This window comes from Aedes aegypti, chromosome 3 (genome assembly GCF_002204515.2).
Source record: "Aedes aegypti strain LVP_AGWG chromosome 3, AaegL5.0 Primary Assembly, whole genome shotgun sequence".
NCBI lineage: Eukaryota > Metazoa > Arthropoda > Insecta > Diptera > Culicidae > Aedes > Aedes aegypti.
Genome location: NC_035109.1, coordinates 190,650,658 through 190,670,856, shown reverse-complemented (window position 1 = coordinate 190,670,856; position 20,199 = coordinate 190,650,658). Strand labels below are relative to the sequence as shown.

General features: G+C 36.1%; 2 protein-coding genes across 3 annotated transcripts in view; both read right to left on the bottom strand.

Moving 5' to 3' along the window:
* Positions 1-5,959, bottom strand: part of LOC5568847 (dolichol kinase) — a 38,268-nt gene extending 32,309 nt beyond the window's left edge. Inside the window, exons 1-2 of one of the 2 annotated variants that reach the window (XM_001652515.2) lie at positions 5,688-5,959; positions 5,141-5,624 (exon numbers count right to left, since the gene is read on the bottom strand). In XM_001652515.2, the coding sequence (XP_001652565.2) occupies positions 5,141-5,624; positions 5,688-5,761 (558 nt within the window). In that variant the 5' untranslated portion in view covers positions 5,762-5,959. The remainder of the gene's footprint in view (positions 1-5,140; positions 5,625-5,687) is intronic. The other variant, XM_021851066.1, reaches the window with a different exon arrangement.
* LOC5568851 (arrestin domain-containing protein 17) overlaps positions 1-20,199 on the bottom strand; it is a 156,085-nt gene that overhangs the window by 65,430 nt on the left and 70,456 nt on the right. The window lies entirely within an intron of this gene.

Here is a 20,199-nt window from a genome sequence, read left to right as displayed (position 1 = left end):
TTGTTCGCGCCCAGCAGGAAATTTACATATCACCGAGCATAGAATAGTGCGCTCACCAGCCATGCCATGCACTGCAGTGCCGCACTGGCGTGGATAACACTGGTGAGTTCGCCGGACTGAGAGATCTAGAGCGCGCGCAAAATTCATTTCACCAGTGTGGTGAGTTTCTGATTTCTCTTTGCTCTCACCACACTCGAACTCGCGCGCTCTTGAATACGTGGTTCACCACAGTGAGTGTATGTATTTTCTCGCATGTGGAGCGACTGATTGCTCCTCAGTTAGACAGATTCACTTACACACTAGTGCTACACACTGGTGAAATGCCATCACTGATGTCAAGTTAAAGTTTTGTTCAATACAGTAGTCAGAAAGTGATTAAAGTGTTTTTTCTTGACTTAGCCAATTCGCTTAGCCGAAACCCCCAAGGATTCTCCTCACGCTGAGTCCATACAGCAACTTGGGCACCACCGAAATTACAGTCCACGAGATCAACGCCCCGAACAGTTTGAATTGAACATTTTTCTGTGATTCCCAAAATTTGCCTTCGTAAACCTCGTGACTACTTACGGGGACGGTATATCAAAGCAAAATCATGAATTTTTATGAGTATAGATTTAACCTTTCTTAGTCCCTAACAAAAAGTTACAAATTGTGACTTAAGGTCGTTTTCGACCCGAAAATTCAAACAGCTCGCAAAAATCAGTGTGTTGACCGAATTTAGTTCTGTTGGGCTTAAATGAAGGGCACACATGTCTTTTTTCAGAAACCCTCCCGTAGATTCGGATTTGGTCACTGTGGCCACCGGGAATCTGCTACATATGAAAAAAGTCTCTTTAGAGACCCTTACTTTGACGGCCTGTAGTTTCGTAACTGAACAAGTAATCTGAACCGTCCTCATCTTGTTGAACAGGTATTCACGTGGACTGTGAATAGAGATTCTTAAATCGCTTAGTTATTTATACTCGGTTCCGGAAACCCGCAACACCCGAAAAGTAAGCTTCTATCGCAGTTCTGTATATGTAATTCACATCGGTGCTATTCGGTTGATGGATATTTTGGCATATTTTTTTCTGTAATAAGGAACCAATTGCCGGCGCACATTCCCTGAAAATATCGGTCCATTAAGGTCAATGCGGAACCGGTTCCTGGAGTCCCGGGAGGTGGCCAATCTGGACAATTCGATGAAATTACTCAGATTTGAACCCCGAAACCAAATGAATTGTGTCCAATTCTTAACGATTTTTTATGTTTGGATGTATTTTGCCGAAAGAATGAATGAATGGTTATTCTGGTCCTTTTGGAGCACCGGAATGGCCACCGGGAAACCCGTAATATGGGACCACAAAGTTTTAGCACCAAAAGTAGGCATGCGACGGCTCAATCTTCATGATTTTGCATCCCTGTGACTCTGCTAGTTCAATTATTGATGAATGATCACTTTGGTTCTTCTAGCCTACCAAAATAACCCAGGAATGGCCACCGGAAATACCCATATTGTGGGACATATCAGTTTTTGTACCAAAACTAAGCATGCGACGGCTCATTCTTCATGATTTTAAATACCTGTGACTCTGCTAGTTCAATTATTGATGAATGACCACTTTGGCTCTTCTGGCCCAGCGAAATAACCCAGGAATGGCCACCGGAAATCCCCGTATTGTGGGACATTTATGTTTTTGTGCAAAACTAGGCATGCGACGGCTCAATTTGCATGGTTTTGAATACCTGTGACTTTTCTAGTTCAATTATTGATGAATGATCACTCTGGCTCATTGTTACCATGAAATAATACAGGAATGGCCAGCGGAAATACCCGTGTTGTGCGATATTTAGGCTTTTGTACCAAAACTAGGCATGCGACGACTCAATCTTCATGATTTTGAATACCTGTGACTTTTCTATTTCAATTATTGATGAATGACCACTTTGGTTCTTCTGGACCACCGAAATAACCCAGGAATGACCACCGGAAATACCCGCACTCAAGATAAAGTTCCTATTTGATTCATGTGCCAACCTACATGGATTTTTGCAATGGGGGTTTGCACGTGGAGAGTATGTGCGAAGTCAATACACTATCGCCAAAGTTTCTTTTCATTGAAAGCATGATTAACTCAAATGTAATCAATGGACCTAACACATACATTTCATGTTTCACTTTTATCGAATGCATTTAAGATACACATTACTTGAAGGGGTGATTTTCTTCATGGATCAGAGATATTCTGAATAAAATCACAACTAACTTCCGAACTTTTAAAAAGTTGGAATTTGTTAGTGGTTCCGATGAAATAATATATTAAATATTGTGGTAGCTGTACAACCGATACAGTCTGGTAGACAATCGTCATCAGGTGATGATTGTCTACCTGGTTGTGTCGTTTCATGTAGCATTGTTGCTGGCTACCTTTTCCGGTACCACAACACTTTCTTCGATTCATATCCTCTATGTTCTCCATTTTAACGTCATATATATTCTATTGCAGTTAAGGACCCTCCTAGTAATCACAACTCCAGAGCGAAACTGCGAAAAGCTTTCCTTCCAGCTGCCATTTTTGTTTACGCAATGTGCTTTGAACGGTATAAAGCTTGCACATACGTTAAATGTGACTCAAATGATATGTAAGAGCCACACTAATGTAAGGTATTCGCTAATGATATACTGCTTATATGATACAAATGGAAATAATGAAATAGCTAAATCGAACCAGGTATGTGCAACTGCACATGTATTCCAGGGAGCTGTTTTCTTGAGTGCGTATTGTGGTATATTTAATTTTTTGTGCCAAAACTAGGCATGCGACGGCTCATTCTTTATGATTTTGAATACCTGTGACACTTCTTATTCAATTATAGCTGAATGAGCACTGGCTCTTCGGGACCACCTAAATTATTCAGGAATGGCCAATGGAGATACCCGTATTGTGGGATATTTCAGTTTTTTTACCAAAACTAGGCATACGACGGCTCAATATTCATGACTTTGAATACCTGTTACATTTTTAGTTCAATTATAGATAAATTACCACTTTGGTTCTTCTGTACTACCAAAATAATATAATATTTACACCTTAGAAACCCGTACTATGCGATATTTAAATTGTTGTACCGAAAGTAGGCATGCGATGGCTCATTCTTCATGATTTATAATACTTGTGACTCTTCTAGTTGAATGAACCACTCTGACTCATTATTACCACCGACAAACCCCAGGAATGACCATCGGTGTTATCACAAAACTAGACATGCTGTCAATGAAATAACCCAGGAATGTCCACCGAAGAAACCCATATCGTGGGGTACATTAGGTTTCGTACCATAACAAGAAATTTGACGGGTCAATCTTCCTGGTTTTCCAGGCATGTTACTTTTCTCATACAATAATAACAAAAGTCCACTCAGGTCCTCAGGTTTCAGGTTGGACGACTACGCTGTAGAATCGTTACTCGTTCTGTGTCTACGAAGTTCAGGTTTTATTTTCGGTCACAATTAGCCAGAGTGATTATTCATCTAAAATTGAACTTGAAAAGTCACAGGTATTCATGAAGATTGAGTCGTCGCATGCCTAGTTTTGGTACAAACACTGAAATGTCCCACAATACGGGTATCTCCGGTGGTCATTCCTGGGTTATTTCGTGGTAAAAACGAGCCAGAGTGGTCATTCATCAATAATTGAACTAGCAGAGTCACAGGGATGCAAACTCATGAAGATTGAGCCGTCGCATGCCTACTTTTGGTGCTAAAACTTTGTGGTCCCATATTACGGGTTTCCCGGTGGCCATTCCGGTGCTCCAAAAGGACCAGAATAACCATTCATTCATTCTTTCGGCAAAATACATCCAAACATAAAAAATCGTTAAGAATTGGACACAATTCATTTGGTTTTGGGGTTTAAATCTGAGTAATTTCATCGAAATGTCCAGATTGGCCACCTTCCGGGACTCCAGGAACCGGTTCCGCATTGTCCTTACTGGACCGATTTTTTCAGGGAATGTGCGCCGGCAATTGGTTCCTTATTACAGAAAAAAAATATGCCAAAATATCCATCAACCGAATAGCACCGATGTGAATTACATATACAGAACTGCGATAGAAGCTTCCTTTTCGGATGTTCCGGGTTTCCGGAACCGGGTATGAATAACTAAGCGATTTGAGAATCTCTATTCACAGTCCACGTGAATACCTGTTCAACAATATGAGAACGGTTCAGATTACTTGTTGAGTTACAAAACTACAGGTCGTCAAAGTAAGGGTCTCTAAAGGGACTTTTTTTTCATATGTAGCAGATTCCCGGTGGCCACAGTGACCAAATCCGAATCTACGGGAGGGTTTCTGAAACTAGACATGTGTGCCCTTCATTTAAACCCAACAGAACTAAATTCGGTCAACACACTGATTTTTGCGAGCTGTTTGAATTTTCGGGTCGAAAACGACCTTAAGTCACAATTTGTAACTTTTTTATGGAAGCTCCCCTAGGGGAACTTTTGTTTCTGTAAAAACAAAATTTCCCACAAAAAAATAATTGTCAGAAAGTTTCAAATTGCTAGGTTATTTCAGTCAAAAGTTACATTGATTTGAATTTTGAAATGGGTCGAAAAAGACCCAAGGTCCTTACTAAGGTTAAAGAACCAAATAAGTGTTCGGAATGAAGATTTGATCGATAGGTCACTCGCTGGAGGAAAGTTGAACGTGGCTTCCATTTTTAATTATTCCTCTATGAAGCTCCGCAAATTTAGACCTGTCTCATGGCTAATCAAAGTCCCCTTTTACTACCCGTAGTGTTTGGCAAAATATGCGTAGTAAAATTAGCGCTTGGTTTGCGTAAAGTCAAGATTGAGAAAATTACTTCAGGTATCGAAAATGTTTTTTTTTTCATGAGTAAACATGTACTTAATTGACATAATAAATTTGAGTGTTTTTTTTTGTTTTCCGCGGATCGAATTATAGAAGTCGCGATTTCCGCGGATAAAATTTTTAAGTTTTTGTAACAGCCCTGAACTTGACCGCTGTAGTGTTATATACTCAAATAAAAAGAAAAAACTCTTTATACAAGCTGGCTTTAAGTTTTGATGGCGTTTTTTGATAACGTTGGTAAATGAAGCACCATGACTGAGTTTGTTAATGCTTATCTGTTACTAACCTGCAACAAAAGATGCATTACATTCAGATCCGAGGAGGGCTTTGCATCAAGAACGACCCTCGGTAGCTGCAGAAAGGCATAGTATGCGAATATGGTCAATCCCTGTCCAACTACCGTTGCTTCACCTAGAGTAAAGCTTTTGGGCATCTGCTTCAGCAGTCGGAAATAAATGCTATCATATAAAACCACCACCAGGATGGCGCTAACTGAGCTAATGATGGCGTTGTCCTTCAAACACACCATCAGTAAGCTACTGGTTGTTCCAATGCTAAACAGGGTATAGAGCAATTTTACTCCTGGGCGTTGGCATTTCCCGGAGCGCAATGATATGAATATCAGAATCGAATGCAAGAGAAGACCGAAGCTTACGATAGTCGATCGTTTGTAGTTGAGCGTAACAGAATGATTGTCTCGGTTCCAAACGTTGACGGCTTGACTCATGAACAAGAGACTTGCTAGCCAAAGTCCATTGCTGGCATGCGGTCTGAAATAGTTCCATGGATTACATGAATGCTTCAGCGATAACGTGGAGCTTTAACACGCATACCTGGTTGTGATGCCATAGTTTCTGCAACTTTCCGTTATGCACTTGCTGGCCGATTTCTTCTCAGTCTTGTCCATTAGGACAGATTACAGTTAGGAATATACTGCTTAGTTATTATAGTGACAAGGTTAAACAATAATCTCTTTATTAAATTTAAACTATAACTATACAATAATGATTGCTAAAAATTACAAGCCGCTTAGCAAAACATCTGCACTGTTTATTATGGGTCCCTTTAAATCGTACCGGCAAAGGAAAATGTCAAAAATATCAAAACATACGTGACGTCGCGACGCTGAGGCAGCTGTGATGTTAAAGTCACCAAAATAGCTTTGGTGAGCGAATTTGACGGATAGCGCCGACAATTTTTGTCGCATAGGATTCATCGAATGTAGCGCGGTTGTTGCACCATGGCCAGATTCATTTCCCGAGCGCGTGCACGGAAAGAAATAACAATTGTGATTTAAAAAAAACAGTAGTGGAAAATCAACTGATGATCATTGTCGTTCTACTATTATCAAACATTTTAATAAAAATAAAATGCTTTTAGAAGTGCGCAGCAATGCTAAATCGGTCTGATTTATTCTGCGTAGTTCATATGTATTTTCCACACGTTCTCCTATAATTGTTTTTAATCCACTTCGATACCGTCAATCCGCCCCCAAACTGGATGGCGTACACTCAGCTTAAGGTGATTATAAAACGAAGCCAAACAAGGGCACAAGACTGGAGAATCTGACAACAGTTTGCGTTGAAAACCAATCAATCTGCTTGCTTGCTGGTGGTGACTAATGGGGTAAATTTTCAACGGTGAGAGCTGTTTGGTTCTCAAGTCTTGTGCTTTTGAAAATTTGAGGAGTGGCTTTGTTCTATAATCACCTTAACGCAATTTATAATTAAGTATTGAGTTGTAAATATTAGTATATATTAGTTGTGTTGTTAGAGGACATCTTTAAAATTCACTGAGATTCTTTCCGAAACCCTTCTGAAATTATTATATGTAGTTTTTTCTATGATCGCTCTGATTTTTCCAATAACCTCCTTGGGACTTCCTATTGGACTATCCCAGAAACCCATCTTGGGTTATTATGGAAATCCTTTCAGGATTCTGCGGTAAAATTCTGGAATTCTGCCGAAAATGATTTAATGATTGCTTTCCAGTGTAATGGAATCTATTTTAAAAATCTGGGTTCGGGGATTCTCACAAAATTTCTAGGGATTTCTTCTGGAAATCCAATCGAAATTATTATTTAAATTCTGATATTTTCCTCGTAATTCTTCAGTATTTCTTCCGTGAAACTCTTTGAAAGTTCTTCAAAATCCCTTTGAGATTCTTTCCGAACAATGTCTTAGATTATACCTATTATTCTAGAATACTCTCGGAAAGACGCCTGAGACTATAATCATAAAAATCTATTATTTCACTTCACTTTCTTCCGTGCAAATTCTTGGGATTTTTTCGGAAATTCCTCTGGAATTCTTTTGTAAATCCCAATGGAATTCTTCCAAAAATCCCTGTGGAATACTTCCGAAAATCCTGCTAAGAATCTTCCAGATGACGGGGATTTTTTTAAATCTTTATTTATGGAAATCATCCGAAAATTCCTCTGTAATTGTTTGTAAATCCTCCTTATATTCTTACAGAAATCCTTCTTATATTCTTACAGATTTATTGCTATTGATTTTATTGTTTCTGCCTGAGATAATTTTGTATATCCAGAATTATTCCGAAAATTCCATCGTGGTTCTTTCGAATTTTTTTCTATGATTTTTTGAGAAAAAAAAACTCTGTGATTCTTCTGGAAATTCATAAGGAAGTGTTTTTGATTTTTTTCGTGATTTATCATTGATTTTCCTTGAAAATTTTATTAAATCCTTGGCAGAATTTTCTGAAAATTCCTCTTGACTTCAAATGGAAATCCTCCAAGAAAACTACCGGACAGTCACTGGGACTTTAAAAAAAATACCTATGAGATTCTTTGATTACTGATTTCTTTTTCTGAGCATCTTTTGAAAGTGACTTTTAAATGGTTCTGGAAATTGCATTTGAAATTATTCCGTAAATCTTTCTGGGGCTCTTCTGGACATCGTAATTATTCTGGAAAATATTCATGAAATCGTCTGGATGTCTGTGACTTTTCATTGAATCTTCAGGGGTTCTTGCGAAATAACTTCTGGGATTCTTTTGGATATCACTGTAAAAAAAACATTCAAAATCCATTCGAAATTCTCCTAAGATTGTTTCAGGAATTTACGAGAATCCTTAAAATAATTCCTTTAGAAATCTCCCTGATAATATTTTAGTGATTTCTCTGTGGTTCTTCTGTAAATCGACCTGGGATTCTTCCGGAAATCCTCCTTTAATTCCAAAGCAATTTCCAGAAGAATTTTCAGAAGGATATTTTTAAGAATCCTGTATATTTTTCCCTAAGAATCTCAATGTATTTAAACAAAATACCAGGACAATTTACGGTTCAATCCCACAAAAACTTCCGGTGGAATTTTTGTCGAATTCCAGTCGTATTTCCGGATGAATTTCGGCAGTTTTTACGGAAGAATCCCAGCAGAATTTCTTGAAAAATTCCAGTGAAATTTCTGGAAGAATCTTTGAAAGATGTTTTGAAGTCCTCCAGCAGGATAACAGAAAGAAATCTGGGGGAATTGTAGAAGAATTTCCGAAAGAATCCTAGAGAGATAGTCGAAATAATAACAGTTTTCTTGAAAAATTCAGGAAACTCCCAGAGTCTAGAGGTAATTCGGGAAGAATTTCTGCAAGAATCCTTAACAGAAGGATTTGAAGGATCCTCAGAAAGATTTTCGAAAGTATCCCAGAAGGCTTCCCGAAAGAATGCTAGAAAGATATCTGGAAGATTTCCTACAGGATTTTTGGAAGAGTCCCAGACAAATTTCAAGAATATGGACGTAAAAATCTCAGTGGCATTTCTAGAATAATTTCAGAAAGATTTTCGGAAGCATCTTCGAAAGTATTCTAAAGGGATTCCGAAAGCATCTCAGGTGATTTCCGGAAGAATACCAGAGGTATTCTCATAATAATCCCAGAAGTATTTCCGGAAAAAGGCCAGAGTTATTTTCGGAGGAATTCTCGACGAATTTGTAGTAGAGTCGTAGTACATTTTTTGGCAAAATCCTCTAAAAATATCCAGAAAAATTGCATCAGGATCTTCCATTGAATTTCCGAAAGAATCTTTGAGAATTTCGATTCGAATTTGATTTACAGGATTTCAAAAGTAATCCTTAAGGAGATAAACGCAAACTCACATACAGATTTATGCAAATATTCCAATAAGATGTCCAGAAGAATCACAAAGGATATCCGAAAGAATCTCAGATATAGTACCGGAATGCTAACGATGTTTTTTAGATGAGTTCAAAAGCGATATCTGTAAGTATTCTGTGATTTCCAGAAGAACTTAGAGAAAATTCAGAAATAATCTCAAGATTTCCAGAACAATCCCAAAGAGGTTTTGAAGGATTCATAAGTGATTTAAGGAAGAATCCCAGGAGGGAAATTCCATAGAATTCTGGAGTAATTTCTGGACCAATGTCTTTTTATATGATGTATCAATATTTACAAGTAATTATAATAAACAAGTATTTATGGAACAATAACAATTTTAATTTATCGCCATAATTGAACGACAATTTTAATTAGAATGTGCATCCACCACATCATCCTTCTCAGAAGGATTGTGATTCTAAATATTTGTTTTGCGGTGATTCAGAATTGTAATCACATACTAGTTTAATTGTATGTGGTGTCATTCAATATTTAAAATAAGATTCGTTAAGCCGAACATGTTGATCCTTCGACATGAACCAACGAGCATTGCTTGAAATAATGAGATTTTTTCGATTACTTTGATTACTGATTTCTTTTTCTGAGGATCTTCTAAAAGTTACTTTCAAATGATTCCGAAAATCCCGTTTGAAATTATTCCATGAATCTTTCTGCAGTTCATCTGGACATCGGAATTATTCTGGAAAATATTCATGAAATCTTCTGGATGTCTGTGAATATCCTTTAAATCTTTCAGGGGTTCTTGCGAAATAACTTCTGGGATTCTTTTGAATATCACTGTAATTTGGATTTAGAATTCTCATGGGATTATTTCAGATATTAACGATAATCCTTCATACAGAAGTGATGTTTCTGTGAATCGCCTTGGAATTCTTCTGGAAATCCTTCTATAATCCCAAAACAATTCTCAGAAAATTTTTCAGAAGGATATTTTTAAGAATCTCAATGGAATTTCTGAAAAATACCAGAACGATTTACGGTTGTATCTCACGAAAACTTCCGGTGGAATTCTTGAATGATATCCGGAAGAATGACAGTCGTATTTTTGGATTACAGCACAATCCCAGCAAAATTTATTGAAAAATTTAGAATAGAAAGATATCCGAAAAAAAACTCCACCAGGATTTTTGTAAGAGTCCCAGGAGTATTTCAAAGATATTGGCGTAAAAATCTCAGTGGAATTTCTTGAAGAATTTCAGAAAGATTTCCGAAAGCATCTCAAGTCATTTTTGGAAGAATACCAGAGGCATTCTCATAAGAATACCAGAAGTATTTCCGGATAAAAATCTAGAGTTATTTTCGGAGGAATTCTCGAAGAATTTCTAGTAGAGTCGTACATTTTTTGATAAAATCCTCTTTAAATATCCAAATGGATTACATCAGGATTTATGGTAAAATCTTCCATAGTATTTCGAAAACAATTTTCAAGAATTTCAAAGAATTTAATTTCCTGGATTTCAAAAGTAATCCTTAAGGAGATACACGCAAAATCACATACAGAGTTCTGCAAAAAAAAAAAATCCAAAAAGATGTCCAGAATAATCGCAATGGGATATCCGAAAGAATCTCAGAAGTAATACCGGAATGGTAACGTTTTTTTTTGGATGAATCCCAAAGCGATATCTGGAAGAAAATTCAGAAATTATCTCAAGATTTTCAGCAGAACAATCCCAGAGAGGATTTGAAGGATTCATGAATGATTTAAGGAAGAATCCCGGGAGACGCTCCCAAAGAATTCTAGAGTACTTTCTGGAACATTTTTTTTTCATATGATTTATATATAAAAATACTTTGATTCAAATATATTTCTTGTGTAGCATTAAGTTTAACTACAGACATAGCTCGTAACATCAATAATAAATTAAATTTATAAATCTTTTAAACACATCCAAATTAAATAACAGTTCAAAGAGTAAAATACCATTCTCATGAGTTTTTGAGAATCATATGGTCGGTGTTTAGACAGACCAGACTAGATGAATTTTGGAGCTCTAAGGATACGTAAAGAACTCCATCAATTTTAAATCTTCCATGTTATTTTGATACAAATGTATCATCAAATAGATAAGTTCCATTATTACAGTAAATATCTACAATATTTTGATGTTTCACATGTTTGGGGTACATTTTTCTTACTCGATTGAAAAAAACACTTGGATCAGTCTGTCTGAACACCGACCATATCTATGTTTGCTATTTGATATTTAAATACTTGAATTATGCTGTAAGTATGTATAGAACAATAACAATTTTAATTTATCCCCATAATTGAACGACAATATTAATTAGAATGAGCCTCCCCCACATCATCCCTCTCAGGAGAATTTTGATTCCCAATATTTTTTTTTTGCGGTGGTTCAGAATTGAAAATATCAAAAGTCTATTGTAATCACATCCTTTTTGTTCAATTGCATGTGGTGTTATTCGATATTTAAAATAAGATTCGTTAAGCCGAACATGTTGATCCTTCCACAAGAACCAACAACAAGCATTGCTTATGTTAAGAGATTTTATCGTAATGCACAACCAGCCTAAACGATCTTCCCCTTTTGTATATGTACTAATTATAATTTCAAATTATTTTAATTAAATTAGTTGTGTTGTCTACTATTGTACACGGCAATATGTTTCAAAATAAGTGGAGCTGCTTTTAAAACAAACTTTAACATCGATCAACCAAACCATAGAATATCCAATAGCGAAAAAATAATAATAATAACCGATCATTGCAAATCGAGCCGAACTGGCGCTCTTTCCGTGCGCACGCGCTCTTTCCGTGCGCACGCGCTCTGTCCGTGCGCACGCGCTTTCTGCAGAGCTGTCAAACAGACTTTTGTGCCTTCCTTCTTTCACTCTCCTTCAACTCAACAACTCATCACGATCCACCTCGGGGTGGATTGGTGAGCTGTCTGGTTGTTGCAGATGAACACTTATCGTGTAGCGTGACATCATTTTTGACAGTAAGCGTGCAACTCACCAGACAAACGATAGGTGTAATTAACAACTGAGTCCAGTTGTTAATTACACCTATCGTTTGTCTGGTGAGTTGCACGCTTACTGTCAATGATGATGTCACGCTACACGATAAGTGTTCATCTGCAACAACCAGACAGCTCACCAATCCACCGCGAGGTGGATCGTGCTGAGTTGTTGAGTTGAAGGAGAGCGAAAGAAGGAAGGCACAAAAGTCTGTTTGACAGCTCTGCAGAAAGCGCGTGCGCACGGACAGAGCGCGTGCGCACGGAAAGAGCGCGTGCGCACGGAAAGAGCGCCAGTTCGGTTCGATTTGCAATGATCGGTTATTATTATTATTTTTTCGCTATTGGATATTCTATGGTTTGGTTGATCGATGTTAAAGTTTGTTTTAAAAGCAGCTCCACTTATTTTGAAACATATTGCCGTGTACAATAGTAGACAACACAACTAGTTTAATTAAAATAATTTGAAATTATAATTAGTACATATACAAAAGGGGAAGAACGTTTAGGCTGGTTGTGCATTACGATAAAATCTCTTAACATAAGCAATGCTTGTTGTTGGTTCTTGTGGAAGGATCAACATGTTCGGCTTAACGAATCTTATTTTAAATATCGAATAACACCACATGCAATTGAACAAAAAGGATGTGATTACAATAGACTTTTGATATTTTCAATTCTGAACCACCGCAAAAAAAAAATATTGGGAATCAAAATTCTCCTGAGAGGGATGATGTGGGGGAGGCTCATTCTAATTAATATTGTCGTTCAATTATGGGGATAAATTAAAATTGTTAGTGTTCTATACATACTTATTTATTATAATTACCTGTAAATATTGATACAGCACAATTCAAGTATTTAAATATCAAATAGCAAACATAGATATGGTCGGTGTTCAGACAGACTGAACCAAGTGTTTTTTTTCAATCGAGTAAGAAAAATGTACCCCAAACATGTGAAACATCAAAATATTATAGATATTTACTGTAATAATGGAACTTATCTATTTGATGATACATTTGTATCAAAATAACATGGAAGATTTAAAATTGATGGAGTTCTTTACGTATCCTTAGAGCTCCAAAATTCATCTAGTCTGGTCTGTCTAAACACCGACCATATGATTCTCAAAAACTCATGAGAATGGTATTTTACTCTTTGAACTGTTATTTAATTTGGATGTGTTTAAAAGATTTATAAATTTAATTTATTATTGATGTTACGAGCTATGTCTGTAGTTAAACTTAATGCTACACAAGAAATATATTTGAATCAAAGTATTTTTATATATAAATCATATGAAAAAAAAATGTTCCAGAAAGTACTCTAAAATTCTTTGGGAGCGTCTCCCGGGATTCTTCATTAAATCATTCATGAATCCTTCAAATCCTCTCTGGGATTGTTCTGCTGAAAATCTTGGGATTATTTCTGAATTTTCTTCCAGATATCGCTTTGGGATTCATCCAAAAAAAACGTTACCATTCCGGTATTACTTCTGAGATTCTTTCGGATATCCCATTGCGATTATTCTGGACATCTTTTTGGATTTTTTTGCAGAACTCTGTATGTGATTTTGCGTGTATCTCCTTAAGGATTACTTTTGAAATCCAGGAAATTAAATTCTTTGAAATTCTTGAAAATTGTTTTCGAAATACTATGGAAGATTTTACCATAAATCCTGATGTAATCCATTTGGATATTTAAAGAGGATTTCATCAAAAAATGTACGACTCTACTAGAAATTCTTCGAGAATTCCTCCGAAAATAACTCTAGATTTTTATCCGGAAATACTTCTGGTATTCTTATGAGAATGCCTCTGATATTCTTCCAAAAATGACTTGAGATGCTTTCGGAAATCTTTCTGAAATTATTCAAGAAATTCCACTGAGATTTTTACGCCAATATCTTTGAAATACTCCTGGGACTCTTACAAAAATCCTGTTGGAGTTATTTTTCGGATATCTTTCTATTCTAAATTTTTCAATAAATTTTGCTGGGATTGTGCTGTAAAACCTGCTAAGATTCATCCAAAAATACGACTGTCATTCTTCCGGATATCATTCAAGAATTCCACCGGAAGTTTTCGTGAGATTCAAGCGTAAATCGTTCTGGTATTTTTCAGGAATTCCATTGAGATTCTTAAAAATATCCTTCTGAAAAATTTTCTGGGAATTGTTTTGGGATTGTAGAAGGATTTCCAGAAGAATTCCAAGGCGATTCACAGAAACATCACTTCTGTATGAAGGATTATCGTTAATATCTGAAATAATCCCATTAGAATTCTAAATCCAAATTACAGTGATATTCAAAAGAATCCCAGAAGTTATTTCGCCAGAATCCCTGAAAGATTTAAGGGATATTCACAGACATCCAGAAGATTTCATGAATATTTTCAAAAATAATTCCGATGTCCAGATGAACTGCAGAAAGATTCATGGAATAATTTCAAACGGGATTTTCGGAATCATTTGAAAGTAACTTTTAGAAGATCCTCAGAAAAAGAAATCAGTAATCAAAGTAATCGAAAAAATCTCATTATTTCAAGCAATGCTCGTTGGTTCATGTCGAAGGATCAACATGTTCGGCTTAACGAATCTTATTTTAAATATTGAATGACACCACATACAATTAAACTAGTATGTGATTACAATTCTGAATCACCGCAAAAAAAAAATTTAGAATCACAATCCTTCTGAGAGGGATGATGTGGTGGATGCACATTGTAATTAAAATTGTCGTTCAATTATGGCGATAAATTAAAATTGTTATTGTTCCATAAATACTTGTTTATTATAATTACTTGTAAATATTGATACAGTATATAAAAAGACATTGGTCCAGAAATTACTCCAGAATTCTATGGAATTTCCCTCCTGGGATTCTTCCTTAAATCACTTATGAATCCTTCAAAACCTCTCTGGGATTGTTCTGGAAATCTAAAGATTATTTCTGATTTTTCTCTAAGTTCTTCTGGAAATCACAGAATACTTACAGATATCGCTTTTGAACTCATCTAAAAAACATCGTTAGCATTCCGGTACTATATCTGAGATTCTTTCGGATATCCTTTGTGATTCTTATCTTATTTATCATCTTATTGGAATATTTGCATAAATCTGTATGTGAGTTTGCGTTTATCTCCTTAAGGATTACTTTTGAAATCCTGGAAATCAAATTCGAATCGAAATTCTCGAAGATTCTTTCGGAAATTCAATGGAAGATTCTAACAAAAATCCTGATGCAATTATTCTGGATAGTTTTAGAGGATTTTGCCAAAAAATGTACTACGACTCTACTACAAATTCGTCGAGAATTACTCCGAAAATAACTCTGGCCTTTTTCCGGAAATACTTCTGGGATTATTATGAGAATACCTCTGGTATTCTTCCGGAAATCACCTGAGATGCTTTCGGAATCCCTTTAGAATACTTTCGAGGATGCTTCCGAAAATCTTTCTGAAATTATTCTAGAAATGCCACTGAGATTTTTACGTCCATATTCTTGAAATTTGTCTGGGACTCTTCCAAAAATTCTGTAGGAAATCTTCCAGATATCTTTATAGCATTCTTTCGGGAAGCGTTCTGTGATACTTTCGAAAATCTTTCTGAGGATCCTTCAAATCCTTCTGTACAGGATTCTTGCAGAAATTCTTCCCGAATTACCTCTAGACTCTGGGAGTTTCCTGAATTTTTCAAGAAAACTGTTACTATTTCGACTATCTCTCTAGGATTCTTTCGGAAATTCTTCTACAATACCCCCAGCTTTCTTTCTGATATCCTGCTGGAGGACTTCAAAACATCTTTAAAAGATTCTTCCAGAAATTTTACTGGAATTTTTCAAGAAATTCTGCTGGGATTCTTCCGTAAAACCTGCCGAAATTCATCTGGAATTCTGCTTGAATGATAAGCATTCAAGAATTTCACCGGAAGTTTTTGTGGGATTGAACGGTAAATTGTCCTGGTATTTTGTTTAAATACATTGAGATTCTTAGGGAAAAATATACAGGATTCTTAAAAATATCCTTCTGAAAATTTTTCTGGAAATTGCTTTGGAATTAAAGGAGGATTTCCGGAAGAATCCCAGGTCGATTTACAGAAGAACCACAGAGAAATCACTAAAATATTATCAGGGAGATTTCTAAAGGAATTATTTTAAGGATTCTCGTAAATTCCTGAAACAATCTCAGGAGAATTTCGAATGGATTTTGAATGTTTTTTTACAGTGATATCCAAAAGAATCCCAGAAGTTATTTCGCAAGAACCCCTGAAGATTCAATGAAAAGTCACAGACATCCAGACGATTTCATGAATATTTTCCAGAATAATTACGATGTCCAGAAGAGCTCCAGAAAGATTTACGGAATAATTTCAAATGGAATTTCCAGAACCATTTAAAAGTCACTTTCAAAAGATGCTCAGAAAAAGAAATCAGTAATCAAAGAATCTCATAGGTATTTTTTTAAAGTCCCAGTGACTGTCCGGTAGTTTTCTTGGAGGATTTCCATTTGAAGTCAAGAGGGATTTGCAGATAATTCTGCCAAGGATTTAAAAAAATTTCAAGGAAAATCAATGATAAATCACGAAAAAAATCAAAAACACTTCCTTATGAATTTACAGAAGAATCACAGAGTTTTTTTTTCTCAAAAAATCTTAGAAAAAAAATTCTAAAGAATCACGAAGGAATTTTCGGAATAATTCTGGATATACAAAATTATCTTAGGCAGAAACAATAAAATCAATAGCAATAAATCTGTAAGAATATAAGAAGGATTTCTGTAAGAATATAAGGAGGATTTACAAACAATTACAGAGGAATTTTCGGATGATTTCTATGAATAAAGATTTAAAAAAATCCCCGTCATCTGGAAGATTCTTAGCAGGATTTTCGGAAGTATTCCACAGGGATTTCTGGGAGAATTCCATTAGGATTTACAAAAGAATTCCAGAGGAATTTCCGAAAGAATCCCAAGAATTTGCACGGAAGAAAGTGAAGTGAAATAATAGATTTTTTGATTATAGTCTCAGGCGTCTTTCCGAGAGTATTCTAGAATAATAGGTATAATCTAAGACATTTTTCGGAAAGAATCTCAAAGGAATTTTGAAGAACTTTCAAAGAGTTTCACGGAAGAAATACTGAAGAATTACGAGGAAAATATCAGAATTTAAATAATAATTTCGATTGGATTTCCAGAAGAAATCCCGAGAAATTTTGTGAGAATCCCCGAACCCAGATTTTTAAAATAGATTCCATTACACTGGAAAGCAATCATTAAATCATTTTCGGCAGGATTCCAGAATTTTACGGCAGAATTCCAGAATTTTACAGCAGAATCCTGAAAGGATTTCCATAATAACACAAGATGGGTTTCTGGGATAGTCCAATAGGAAGTCCCAAGGAGGTTATTGGAAAAATCAGAGCGATCAAAGAAATAACTACATATAATAATTTCAGAAGGGTTTCTGAAAGAATCTCAGTGAATTTTCAAGATGTCCTCTAGCAACACAACTAATATATACTAATATTTACAACTCAATACTTAATTATAAATTGCGTTAAGGTGATTATAGAACAAAGCCACACCTCAAATTTTCAAAAGCACAAGACTTGAGAACCAAACAGCTCTCACCGTTGAAAATTTATCCCATTAGTCACCACCAGCAAGCAAGCAGATTGATTGGTTTTCAACGCAAACTGTTGTCAGATTCTCCAGTCTTGTGCCCTTGTTTGGCTTCGTTTTATAATCACCTTAAGCTGAGTGTACGCCATCCAGTTTGGGGGCGGATTGACGGTATCGAAGTGGATTAAAAACAATTATAGGAGAACGTGTGGAAAATACATATGAACTGCGCAGAATACATCAGACCGATTTAGCATTGCTGCGCACTTCTAAAAGCATTTTATTTTTATTAAAATGTTTGATAATAGTAGAACGACAATGATCATCAGTTGATTTTCCGCTACTGTTTTTTTTTTTAAATCACAATTGTTATTTCTTTCCGTGCACGCGCTCGGGAAATGAATCTGGCCATGGTGCAACAACCGCGCTACATTCGATGAATCCTATGCGACAAAAATTGTCGGCGCTATCCGTCAAATTCGCTCACCAAAGCTATTTTGGTGACTTTAACATCACAGCTCTGGACTTAGTGTACTCCCACTCTCACCTAAGACAAGACGTGTCAGGTAAAAGTACAAAAACGAAATCAATTGCCTGTCCAAAAAGACCACTCCTCATTGGTCGTTTTGGCAAAAGCCTACTTTCACATCATTGAGTTGGCTTGCAACAGGGAACTTTGTTGCTGCCCGGTCGTGTTGCTAGTTCATATACTTAAATTTTTACAAAAAGTTTGGAAATTTTTCATGAAATCTTTTTGTTTCAAATCTATTTTTATTAAATGTTAACATTACCGCATGTGCTCCTACAATGCTAAAATGAATAAACATAGTCAAATGAGAGCGATATAATGGAAATTGTCTCATTTTTTTTTCTAATATATCAACGGTTCTGACTATAAACCTGATTTTCAAAATAGCTTGCACCTTCTAATGCACTTAATAAATTAAACGTGCAAGAAACGAACAAATTATGAGCTTTGATGTTTGAATTTGTTCACAAGATTTTTTTACAAAGGATACTGGTAGCACTGGTTTTTGCATCGTCAAGGTTATCGACTGAAAAACAATGGGGCTTTTTTAGTTGATCTGTCACGTCCTGTCCTAGACACTCACCACTAACCGCTCTCATCCTCATGCACGGTAAAACTGTTTCAAACAAACGGTTGAACGGTCGTCCATAAATCATGTGGTGTTCAGAAAATTAATCCTTCAAAGAAACGATTAATCCTAAAAAAATTCTCTTAAGATAACAACAGGCATTTTTTTAGATTTCAAATTTAGAAAATAGTAAACAAATAATATTTTATAAGGCAATGTGACGGCAGTTTCCGCTACAATAAAACAAAAAATCCATTGTTATTTTTGCTGAAAAAAGACAGCTGAGAGAGCCTTTGGACCGTGATTGATGGCTAACATCAGCTGTGTTCAATGACTTTGATCGAACTTGCTCGGGGTTGGTTGTACTAGCTCGTATTTTTTGTCAACAAATAACTGTCAAAGCTACTTCGAGCAACTCCAAGCTGCTTTCTCAATGAACGCTCTTTTTACTTTTTTTACTAATTTACCGGAATTCCACGTGAAAAAAAATTCGCGCACTTAACAATCCGTATCGCTTCGGAATTTTACTTTTTTTTTCTCAATGTTTACGTTTTTAAACGTCAAAAACACGAGCTACTGCGAGCTGGTTGAACTAGCTCGGACTCTAGCTTCCAACCTGTTTCGGGCGACTCGGAGTTGGTTGGACTCGGCTCAATGAACACAAACCCGAGTGACTCGAAGTAGGTTGGAATGGCTCAATGAACACCAAAAGCTGACTCGCAAGTGGTTGCAACCTGAGAGAGACTCGCGAAGAGGAAAAATATCAACGTCATATGCAGCCCAGATTCCCCTCTCACGAAACGTCAAATGCAGCCAACCGTTTTTATGGCTGAAAAAGTGAAAAGTATTGTGTTCAAAGTAAACTGTTATTAAAAACCTCAGTCGGCGGAGCAGTTTTTTCCAAAGTTGCTGATAAATCTAAGCAGAAGACTAATTATTTCAAATGTCTGCTACGTTTGCTGGCATGAAATTTCACTCAAATGGCTATTTATGATTCGATGTGATGCAAACATAATCATTTTTTGCTGAGAGGTTCATGTGAGGATTTGAACAGCATGCGCATAATTGGTATGCGCATGCGCATAATTGGTATGCGCATGCGCATAATTGGTATGCACAAAGTGGAATAAGAAAAAAACTCAGCAATCACAGAAAAAGAAGACCGTCTTCGCGAGTCTCGTCTCAGGTTGCAACCTGGGAGGGAGAAACCAATACAAAATTTCTGTATGTCATAGTGAGCCGAGATTCCGCTGTCACGAACTGTCACTGTGAGCCCAGATCTCAAACATTGGACTAACATGAAAAAAGCGCGTAACTGATTAAAATACATTTTCGTATTTCTTCAAAAGTGATAAAAATCGAATAAAAATCAATTCATGCACATAATGCAAGTAATGTCACGTGAGCACCATTTAATCTGATTGAACATAAAGCATTGAAAAACGCATCGTTCTACTTTTTCCAATGAAAATGAATATTTAGTGCATAGAAAACTGTGGC